Below are 11,968 nucleotides of genomic sequence, written 5' to 3' on the forward strand. Positions count from 1 at the left end.
GTGGCTGCTTCTTAACTTAAGAAAAACTTATTGGTTCTGCTTTTTTGAGGTCAGAGTTTGCTTCCAGGGCTTGCTTCGTGCATAAATGCACATTCACTGGTTCTGTGAGATACTTGGTGAGTCAGCTGAAATAGGAACCCACTTGGACACGTCATTCCTTTTCAGAGAGCTGTCCTGCTTATTTGAATAAACTCCCGCTCTGCTTGAGAAGAATTCAAGACGAGCTTAAGGCCATGTCTTTCCAAAGAGAGCTTTGCATAGTCAACTGAGAGGGCCTCTGTCTCCTTGCTGATTTTTATTTTAATCAGTATAGGAGAGAGTCAAAATACAAACCACACCAGAGAACAAAAAAAGCACAATGGACCATCCGGATTTGGGAATGGACGTGAAGTTTATTTAGGGACCCAACAAGAGTCCCTAAACTTCACGTCTGTTCCCGAATCTGGATGGTCCTTGTGCTTTATTCGTTTTCTGATTTTTATTTTAACACTTTAGAACATTTTTTTATTTATTTTAAAAATGTATATTCTGAGTAATCTCTAATCCTCAACAGATAACAAGAAAACATAAATAATAATTTTTATTTTTTATATACCGCCAAAGCCAAAGTAGTTCGAGGCGGTTTACAACAAGAAGAGCTGGACAGTCGGCGAAGAAATAACAATGAAGTCCTTGAATACAATGAAGTCTTAGAATAACAATGATGTCTTTGAATACATGAATATTTGTAGGGAGGAAGAGAGAGAGTGAGAGTCCCATTGTAGGGACGTCAAGTGCAAGGGGTGAGGCTTTTTTTTTTTTTTTTTTTTTATGTTTAAGTTTTTTATTGATTTTTTTCATTTAACAAGTGTCATAAATTTTCATACAATTATCTTAATAATACACTTGATATTTCTATAATGTATTTTATACATAACATTTCTTATCTTATATTTCTTATGATTTTATATATCATATTATCCCAGGACAAGCAGGCAGCATATTCTTTACGCATGGGTGACGTCACCGACGGAGCCCACGGTACGGACCTTTTTACTAGAAAGTTCTAGTTGGCCGCACCGCGCGTGCGCGAGTGCCTTCCCGCCCGACGGAGGAGAGCGTGGTCCCCAGTTTCTTCGTTTCCGCGGAGCGAAGAAGACGTGCGTTTTTCAACTCTGATTGAAAATCTCTTTTTGCCTTCCCGCTCGCGTTCTTTTTTCGGTTTTTTACCTTCGGGTTGCTTTTTTATTTCATTTCCAAAAAAAAAAAAAAAAAAATATTTTCTTTTTGTTTCGTTTTTTGTCTCTGCCCCGGCGGGGCCTGTTGTCACAATCCAGGCCTCGGGGTTTGATTTTGCGGAGGCCGTGTTTCCATTCATGCCCCCGCAGCCCGGTTTTAAGAAATGCCAGCGGTGTGCACGCCCGATCTCCCTCACTGACCCACACAATTGGTGTTTACAGTGTTTGGGACCTGAGCATCGGGCAGACTCGTGCACCCGCTGTGCCACTCTTAAAAAACGCACTTTGAAGAATCGTCAAATTCAGCAAAGTCTCCTGTTCGGCACCGGCCCGACTATGGACTCGACTTCTTCAACTGCGGCACCATCGAAGTCGGCACCGACCACCTCGACACCGCCTGACATCACTTCGGCGCCACCGGCGCCAGGTAAGCCGGCTAAGAAGCCTTCCACCCTTGAGCGCCCTCCCACCTCGGTGGCGACACCGGCTCTTTCGGCTCCACGCCGAACTAAAAAACGCTCCGCTCCGATATCGGTGAGTGCCTCGTCATCGGCCTCCTCATCGCCGGAGCGTAGAGCGGCACCCATGGAACCAAAGCAGAAAAAAGTGGTTCCGGTGCCATCCCTGGATGACCGCATTGCGACCATCCTCCAGGATAAGTTGCAGGAACAACTCCAAACGCAACTTAAACAGCTCTTGCCCTCTATCCTGGCACCGTTGCTTTCGGTACCAGACCGGCCCGAGCCCCACACCGTCCAACCGGTATCCACACCATCGGTACCTATGGACCCCTCCATGCCTATTCTCTCGGCACCGCATACCCATGCCCATGCCGAGGCCGTCGCTCTGACGACAGCCGATCCTCCTCGGGACCGAGCGGAACACCGGTCTTCCCGCGAACCTGACCGGCACCGTTCTTCCCGGGACCGAGACAGACACAGGTCTTCATCCCCCGGTACCGTCTCGGTACGCTCAGGCAAGTCTCGGTCCAAAGCTCATCATACCGAGCCTTCCACTCCAGTCTCTCGGCACGCACACACCGATGTCAGAGACCCGGACCTCTGGGAGGAATCTCCCCTCGGTACCGAGGAGGATGCATCGTCGTCGGACGAAGAGCCCTCGGCCCCCGATACCACATCTAAACCTGAGCAGTCTTCCTTTTCGAAATTCCTCAGGGAGTTATCGGGGGCCTTATCTTTGCCTCTGGAATCTGATTCCAAGAAATCACAAGCTTTCCTGGAGGCATTAGATTTTGATCAACCCCCTAAGGAGTTTCTCAAGTTACCCGTGCATGACATCCTACGGGAAACTTTTTATAAAAATTGGGAAAATCCATTAACTATCCCTGGGGCACCCCGTAAACTGGACAGCCTTTACCGGGTTATTCCAATCCCGGGATTTGATAAACCCCAGCTGCCCCATGAATCTCTCCTGGTTGAGTCCACTTTAAAAAAGACTCAAGGCTCCAGTGTATATGCCTCTACCCCTCCTGGCAGGGAGGGCAAAACTATGGACAAGTTTGGCAAGCGGCTCTACCAGAATGCCATGCTGGCCAACAGGGCAAACAATTACTCTTTCCACTTTTCATTCTACCTGAAACATCTGGTAATGCAACTCTCCGCCATGCAAAAGTACATGCCGGAGCACAAAATCCCACTATTCCAGCAGCACATCTCCAGCCTGCTTCAACTTAGAAAATTTATGGTACGCTCCATCTACGACTCCTTTGAGCTTACCTCTCGTGCATCTGCCATCGCTGTGGCCATGCGACGCCTGGCCTGGCTCAGGGTCTCTGATCTGGATGTCAACCATCAGGACCGACTAGCCAACGCTCCATGTACGGGAGACGAATTGTTCGGAGAGTCTCTGGATACCACCACACAAAAACTCTCCGCCCATGAGACCAGATGGGATACTCTCATCAAACCAAAGAAGAAGACCCCTCCTGCTCGGCCTTACAAACCACAGTCTTCTTACCAGCGCAGGTTCTCCGCTAGGCCGCTTAACCCGCCTTCACAGCAACCTAGGCGGGCTCGCCAGCAACACCATACCCAGGCTCGTGCACAGTCTAATCAACCTGCCAAGCCTCTTCCTCCTGCCAAACCTTCTCAGCCCTTTTGACTCCTCTCTCCAGGGCTTAGCCAGTCTTCCACCCTCATTGCCTCTCCCTCAACCAATCGGGGGCAGGCTCCACATTTTTCTCAGCCGTTGGGAGGTCATCACATCGGACCAGTGGGTCCTCAACATCATCCGCCACGGCTACTCTCTCAACTTCCAGACTCTTCCACCAGACAATCCTCCCGTAGAGTCTGCTTCTCTTTCAACTCAAACCCCCCCTCCTCCTGAGGGAGGTCCAATCCCTCCTTCTCCTCAATGCCATCGAAGAAGTACCTCTGGAACAAAGGGGCCGGGGATTCTACTCCCGTTACTTTCTGGTTCCAAAAAAGACAGGAGACCTACGTCCCATTCTCGATCTCAGGGACCTCAACAAATGTCTTGTCAAGGAGAAGTTCAGAATGCTCTCCCTTGCCACCCTTTACCCTCATCTCTCTCAGAACGACTGGCTATGTTCCCTGGACCTCAAAGAGGCCTACACTCACATACCAATCAATCCAGCTTCACGTCGCTACCTAAGATTCCAGGTGCACCATCGCCATTATCAGTACAAAGTGCTACCTTTTGGCCTCGCTTCATCACCCAGGGTGTTCACCAAATGCCTCATTGTGGCGGCGGCCTTCCTCAGGTCTCACAACCTCCAGGTGTTTCCCTACTTGGACGATTGGTTGGTGAAAGCACCTACGTCTCCGCTTGTGCTACAAGCCACTCATCAGACCATCTCTCTCCTCCACCTCCTGGGGTTCGAGATCAACTACCCCAAGTCGCATCTGCTTCCCACGCAGCGCCTTCAGTTCATTGGAGCAGTTCTCGACACCACACTAATGAGGGCGTTTCTCCCCTCCGACCGTCAGCGGAACCTGCTCCACCTGTGTCGTCAGGTGCTTCTTCATCACTCCATTTCTGCCAGACAGATGATGGTCCTCCTGGGCCACATGGCCTCGACGGTGCATGTGCTTCCCCTGGCACGACTCCACCTCAGGACACCTCAATGGACTCTGGCCAACCAATGGTCGCAGACCTCGAACCTTCTTTCTCATCCCATCTCTGTGACATCGTCTCTTCAGCAATCTCTACAATGGTGGTTGAACTCCTCAAATCTTTCCAGGGGCCTTCTTTTTCATCTGCCCCCGCATTCCATGACCATCACCACGGATGCCTCCCCTTATGCATGGGGAGCTCACCTGGGAGACCTACGCACCCAAGGTCTTTGGACCCCGCAGGAGCGTCTTCATCACATCAATTTCCTGGAACTACGAGCCATGTTCTATGCTCTCAAGGCCTTCCAGCACCTTCTTTGCCCTCAGGTTCTGCTCCTGTGCACGGACAACCAAGTTGCCATGTACTACATCAACAAACAGGGCGGCACCGGATCTCGCCTCCTTTGTCAGGAGGCTCGTCGCATTTGGACCTGGGCCACGGCCCGCAGTCTCTTCCTCAAGGCTGTCTACATCCAGGGCGAACAGAACTCCCTGGCCGACAATCTCAGCCGCATCCTTCAACCTCACGAGTGGACTTTGGACCCTCCCACGCTCCACTCCATCTTTGCTCGCTGGGGCACTCCGCAGGTGGACCTATTTGCAGCTCCTCACAACCATCAGCTGCCCCAGTTCTGCTCCAGACTCTTCTCTCCTCATCGTCTGGCCCCGGATGCATTCCTTCTCGACTGGACGGATCGGTTCCTCTATGCCTTTCCTCCTCTACCTCTGATGTTGCGGACTTTATCCAAACTCCGCAGGGACGGAGCCACCATGATCCTCATAGCTCCCCGGTGGCCTCGTCAACACTGGTTCTCCCTCCTGCTTCAGCTCAGCTCCAGGGACCCCATTCCTCTGCCTGTGTTTCCTACTCTACTTACACAGCAACATCAGTCTCTACTACATCCCAATCTGTCTTCGCTCCACCTGACAGCTTGGTTTCTCTCGGGCTGACCTCTTCAGGAAATCTGTCTCAGCCTGTCCGTCTCATTTTGGACGCCTCCAGGAAACCGACCACCCTCCAATGTTACCATCAGAAGTGGACCAGGTTCTCCTCTTGGTGCCTCCGTCATCATCACAATCCCACCTCTTTAGCGGTGGAAACTGTTCTGGACTACTTGCTCTCCCTGTCCAACGCAGGCCTCAAGTCTACCTCTATCAGAGTCCATCTCAGTGCCATCACGGCGTTTCATGAACCTGTCTTAGGAAAACCTCTCACGGCTCACCCTCTGGTTTCCCGATTCATGAGGGGCCTCTTCAACATCAAACCACCTCTGAAGCCTCCTCCGGTCGTCTGGGACCTGAATGTGGTTTTATCTGCCCTCATGAAACCTCCCTTTGAGCCGCTTGCCACAACTTCGCTCAAATTTCTGACATGGAAGGTTCTTTTCCTCATTGCCATCACCTCTGCCAGGAGGGTTAGTGAGCTTCATGCACTGGTTGCCGATCCACCGTTCACTATTTTTCACCATGACAAGGTGGTTCTGCGCACCCATCCTAAGTTCCTTCCAAAGGTGGTCTCAGCTTTTCACCTCAACCAGTCCATTGTGTTGCCTGTTTTCTTTCCGAAACCTCATTCACATCCCGGAGAACAGGCATTGCACAGTCTTGACTGCAAGCGTGCCCTGGCTTACTATCTTGATCGTACAAGGGCTCACCGCTTGTCCCCTCAGCTCTTCCTGACCTTCGACCCAAATCGTTTGGGTCGACCGGTCTCTAAACGGACGCTATCCAACTGGCTTGCAGCTTGCATCGCGTTCTGTTACGCTCGGGCCGGTCTGTCACTAGACGGCGCTGTCACGGCCCACAGGGTAAGAGCTATGGCCGCTTCTGTTGCTTTCCTCCGTTCCACACCCATTGAGGAAATCTGCAAGGCGGCCACCTGGTCCTCAGTTCACACATTCACTACTCACTACTGTCTGGATGCTTTCTCCAGACGGGATGGGCACTTCGGCCAATCTGTACTTCAGAATTTATTTTCCTAATGGCCAACCATCCCTCCTCCCTCTTTGTTAGCTTGGAGGTCACCCATGCGTAAAGAATATGCTGCCTGCTTGTCCTGGGATAAAGCACAGTTACTTACCGTAACAGGTGTTATCCAGGGACAGCAGGCAGATATTCTTACGTCCCACCCTCCTCCCCGGGTTGGCTTCTTAGCTGGCTTATACTAACTGGGGACCACGCTCTCCTCCGTCGGGCGGGAAGGCACTCGCGCACGCGCGGTGCGGCCAACTAGAACTTTCTAGTAAAAAGGTCCGTACCGTGGGCTCCGTCGGTGACGTCACCCATGCGTAAAGAATATCTGCCTGCTGTCCCTGGATAACACCTGTTACGGTAAGTAACTGTGCTTAACTGTAATTATTTTTCTTATAAAGTTATACAACATATATATTGTAATGATTTTATCAATTATTTTTTAAATTATTAACCTTTTTCCCTTCCCTTTATTACCATCTATTAATAATATTTTATTTATAATTTATAATAAAGAGTATAAACCCCCCTCCCATATCCCTTCCCTCCCTTTATTCTTTAACTATTTTCTTATTATGGGAAAATGAAATTCAATTATTACAATATTTTGTTAATGGTCCCCAAATCTTTTTGAATTTATCCATATATCCTTTTTGTATTGCAAATGTATGTTCCATTTTATATATATGGCAAACTGAGTTACACCAAAAATTATAGTTCAATCTGTCCCAATTTTTCCAATCGTTTTCAGAGCTTTTTTTAAACTGTTCCTAGTTATTTATAGATCTCATGAAACAAGGCAGTGAATTTTACATTCTTGGGCCAGCAGCATAAAATATGGAATTTCTGTATTTGTCTAAGTGAATCGTACGAAAAGGGGGAACATCCAGTAAGTTGGCTGTTGCAGATCCTTGTGTTGGTTGGTGTAGGTGTAAGCTCAATTTCAAAAAAGATTGACGTCCAAAAGACAGCATAAACCAGCACTTAGACGTGGTCTTACTAGTCAAAATGTCCAAGTGGGAAGTCTCAAAATAGACTTTCTAGACATCTTTCTGCTCGTTTTGTCTCCAGTGCATCCAAATTAGAGAATGACACGGGGACAAATTTGTCCCAGTCCCCGCAGGAATTCAGTTTCCCCGTGAGTGTTGTCGCTGCCCCTGCCTCATTCCTGTAAGCTCTGCCTTAAACCACACAAGCCTCTGTTTGAGTCTTGTGCAGATGAGGATGGAGCTTGCAGGGATGGGGCAGGAACAGGAAAATAACTCCCGGGGAAAAATTTGTCCTCGCGTCATTCTCTAATCCAAATCTTAACGGGGCATGTTAGAGGCATGTTTTGGGTGGGATTAGGACTTTGACACTCGGCAGAGATAATTAAACCTTTAAAAAAACATCCAGAGTTTTTTTGTAGATATTTGGAACTAGACCTGTTTTAAAAGCTACAGTGCTTTACAAAGAGCAGTCGGTAAATGAAATCGGTGTGTGTGGTACTTTACTTTGTATCTTGCTTGTTGCCTCTAGGACAGGGGTGTCAAAGTCCCTCCTCGAGGGCTGTGATCCAGTCGGGTTTTCAGGATTTCCCCAATGAATATGCATGAGATCTATTAACATACAATGAAAGCAGTGCATGCAAATAGATCTCATGCATATTCATTGGGGAAATCCTGAAAACCTCGAGGAGGGACTTTGACCCCCCTGCTCTAGGATATTTTTCATTTCTGTCCTGCCTTCTTCCTTCCCTTTAGTGTCCTCACCAGTTGCCATGTCCACGCCTCTCCCAGCCAGTGATATTGCCCTGCAGTTTCATTCAGACCTATGAGCCCCTTCCCTTCAGCTGGGTAAGTACCTTTGGTCAGCAGTGGGATGGACTAATATGGAGTCAGAAAGTTGTCAAAATTTAATGGAAGAAAACATTTGCCTTAAATTTATGGCAAAAGGCATAGTTTGAAAGCCAGGTGGTAGAGATAGAGAAAGGAAAAAGGGGAGTGGGTGAGAAGGCAAGAAAAGCTTTATTTTGTACCATTAAGGAAGATTAAAAGAGGGGAAAAAAAGTTCATAGTATGAAACCTTAGACATGGTGAAGAAAGATGGTAGTTGGTGCTTCTCACTTATATACCTTAAAAAAAAAACACCTTTCCCTGCCCCCTATGTCACACTCGTGCCCCTCCCCCGGTACCTCTTTAAATCTTTGCCAGTGCAAGAAACTTCTCCAGCCTGCGGCTCACGCCAGCCTGGCTCCTCTCTGAAGTCACTTCCTGGCCCCATGACCAGGAAGTGATTTCAGAGAGGAGCCAGGCCGGCGCGAGATGCAGGCTGGAGAAGTTTCTTGCACTGGCAAAGATTTAAAGAGGTACCGGGGTGGGGGGGGGTACGAGCATGGTGTGAGGGGGAGAGGTGCCAGCATCCCCACCAAGATGGCGCTGGTGCGGATCCCCACCTTACTACACCACTGAATGGAAGAGTAGCCTAATGGTTGTGTTACAGAAAGGTGGCATATCAAATCCTTTTACCTGTAGTTGCCGACTTTTCTCTTTTAAGAAGTAAAGTACGAATCACGTACAGGTGCTTTTCCTTTTCTCTGTGTAGAAGAGGGACAATTTTCAGGGAATAAATAAATAAAAACAAATGGTAATCTAAAATATGCCGAGACCAGTAAAATGGCCTTTTGCTGTGCGGGAGTCAAATTGTGGAATTCACGTGTCGGTCAATTACAAAAATGTCACGACAAGGGTAATTTCAGGAAACTATTAAAAACGCAGTTATTTGTTAATGCATTTTTCTAGGAACTGATCTTTGCGGTGGTTCTTTTGATGGGCACTTCACGTGATTTTCTGATGATTATAGGCTAATGTTTGATTTTATTTGTTTTATTGAATTATGTATGTAACGATATGTAAACCATTTAGATTTAAACGATATATAAATTTTTAAAATAAATAAATAGCTCTTAAGCCTTGGATCTTGCTCCTGTTGTGTTTTGTCCTTATTCCAGAACGGCAGTGTAAACAGAGAGAAGTTCTCCTTCTTGATAATGAGTCGGGCAGCTCCAGCAGTTGAGAACGAATGGCCCCGTATCACACAGGAGCTACAGCGACGGACTCGGCATGTGCACTGTTCCTTATGCTGCTCGGATGGCTCTCATCGACACACCGTGCTTACAGCTCGCAAGCAGGGCAGGTAAATTTCTTATTCCTAAGTGTTTTGTCCAGAGAGCAATTGAGCATAGGCATTGGGAAAGTAAGAGTAGGGCACCCCTTCCCTTTCCTCGTATCTAATGTTCGTGGCGCGAGCAGCAACCTCCACCTGCTGCTCACGCTAGTGTCGGCTCTTCCTCTGACGTCATTTCCTGGACCAACACCTAGGGAGTGACGTCAGATAAAGAGCCGAATGCTGGTGCAAGCAGCAGGTTGGGGTTGCTACTTGGGCCAGGAACGTTAGAGGTACAGAGGAAGGAGCGAGTGGGGGGCTGCTTCTCTCCCTCACGCTACACCACAGCACTACATGTTAGTCAAGCTCTACCCAGGTCCTCCTTTGGTCCATGAGAAATTCTATTCTGTTTGTATTAAGGGGTTGACGATGCCTGCTTTCTCTCCTTGGTTTTAGGGATCTATATCGTTGTGCTCGGGCAAGCGAATGGGGTGACCGGCTGCCAGTAATCAACTCTGGTATGGAAGGAGAAACTGGGACGGACAATGCTGCTTCTGAGGAGGTGTAGCCACCAGCTAAGCAACGAGACAAAATGAATGAGGACTTGAAGTGTCCTTCAGGCAGCAGAACTTAATGCTCCCAAACAGTTCGAGGCATCAGAGCCTGAAACCAACCTGAACTTAATAGGTCCAGACAAAGGAGCAAGGAACGCCACAGCTCTAGAAATCTGAAGGAGAAAAACAAGTCTGTACTGTGCCGATTTCTTCTTAAAACAGCAAAGAATTACTGGAACTGTATCAAACATCCAAGCACTGAACTAGTTCTTATATAATCTAGGGGGGAAAAAAGCAAGAATTGTAACGTTTCCAATAACCTTTATGTAATTTCCAAGAATTTTCAAATTTAGGCTCAACCATTATAAATCTACCTCATCAAAGGAACTGAGGCTTTCTGAGGTGTTACTCCACAGGAAATCCTGATGTAAAGGCCCATTTCATGAGCAACTACCAATAAAACTCGTTTAGACAACATCGGGTCAAAGTTGTCATTTGAAAAACAAAAAGTTAGAAACTGAAAAGTAGTTTAAAAAGGAGAGAAAAGTGCTCAGGGCCACCAGGAACCCAGGAGGGTAGTACAGACCTAAAAACAGCTCCATTTCCAAACCTCCCCTGGTCTCTGTTTCTTAATCATGCATGGGAGCTGTAATAGTATACTTCAGTGCTATTAAATCTAATTTTCTATCTTAAATTGTGGTCTCCTGTCTTTAAAAAAAAATACCTCTGCAGTAGAAAGGATATTCTTGTGCATTTATAATTTTTGAGATGTTTTGATGGTCTATTAAGACATGGGGGAAGCCACTGCTTGCCCTGGATCAGTAGCATGGAATGTTGCTACTCTTTGGGTTTTTGGCCAGGTACTGGTGACCTGGATTTGTCACCGTGAGAAAGGGCTACTAGGCTTAAAGGACCATTGGTCTGACCCAGTAAGGCTATTCTTATGTTCTTATGATATATTTAGCATAGTTCACCCCCCTCCCCCAACCTACTACTTGCATAGCTTTGAACCAGCCACAGCTGACTCGGGTGCCCTTAGTCTAGTTCAGGGGTAGGCAAGTCTGGTCCTCGAGATCCACGGGCGGGTCAGGTTTTACGGATATCCACAATAAATATGCATGAGATAGATTTGCATCTCAAGGAGACAGTTCATGAAGTTCCATCCTGTACATATTCATTATGAATATCCTGAAAACCTGACCGGCCTGTGGCTCTCGAGGACCGGAATTGCCTACCCCTGGTCAAATTGGACAGAGCTCAACAGAAGCTTTATCCATTTGATTAATTAAGTCAGGCTGTTGAAATAGCTCCTCTTAAGATTATCCGGGTAACTTCAACTAGATCTGTTCAGCACTCAGCCTTACACTTTTACATCTGCTCAATATCTACGTTCGTTAAAGTAGCCAGATAACTAACTTTACTTCCTGAAATTAAAATTCTGGGTATTCTTTTGGATCGCAATTTAGCCACTAAAGTACACAACATACAGATCAGGCATTTGTTGCATCTCCTTTGTTACCACCACTTTATGGGACCCCTGAAGAAGACGTGTTGTTCGAAACATGGACCGTGTTGTGTCCCATATTTTATATAAAGTGGTGTATTTGTACGCAACAATCTCTTTGTTTATTTATAATAAACTTTGCCTGCATCTTGTACACTGACCCAACCATTTGTCTGTCTTTCCCTTAAGTTTCCAAGTTTTATTAAAATTTGATAAAATGCCTATCATAAACACTTAGGGCCTCTTCTATCCAACTACACTAGCAGTTTGCTGAATGGCCCGCGCTGCTCCCGATGCTCATAGAGTTCCTATGAGCGTCGGGAGCAGCGCGGGCCATTCAGCGTGCTCTCTGCGCTAAAATCTGCTAGCGCAGTTTGATAGAAGAGGCCCTAAGTGTTTTACAGTAATAAAAAGGGGAATACAAACAAGAGACTAAAATAATCAGGACATAATATAGACATACATTTGAACGAGCGGTAAGAG

The 11,968-nt window shown here is 47.2% G+C and overlaps 1 protein-coding gene across 2 annotated transcripts in view; it reads left to right on the plus strand.

Annotated features, from left to right (window-relative positions):
- The window catches only part of METTL17 (methyltransferase like 17), a 34,768-nt gene extending 24,312 nt beyond the window's left edge, over positions 1-10,456 (plus strand). For both annotated transcript variants that reach the window (XM_033963359.1, XM_033963360.1), the window contains exons 12-14: positions 8,026-8,118; positions 9,273-9,457; positions 9,884-10,456. In XM_033963359.1, the coding sequence (XP_033819250.1) occupies positions 8,026-8,118; positions 9,273-9,457; positions 9,884-9,995 (390 nt within the window). In that variant the 3' untranslated portion in view covers positions 9,996-10,456. The remainder of the gene's footprint in view (positions 1-8,025; positions 8,119-9,272; positions 9,458-9,883) is intronic.
- The last annotated feature ends 1,512 nt before the right edge of the window (positions 10,457-11,968 follow it).

The sequence above is a fragment of the Geotrypetes seraphini genome, chromosome 11, assembly GCF_902459505.1.
Source record: "Geotrypetes seraphini chromosome 11, aGeoSer1.1, whole genome shotgun sequence".
NCBI lineage: Eukaryota > Metazoa > Chordata > Amphibia > Gymnophiona > Dermophiidae > Geotrypetes > Geotrypetes seraphini.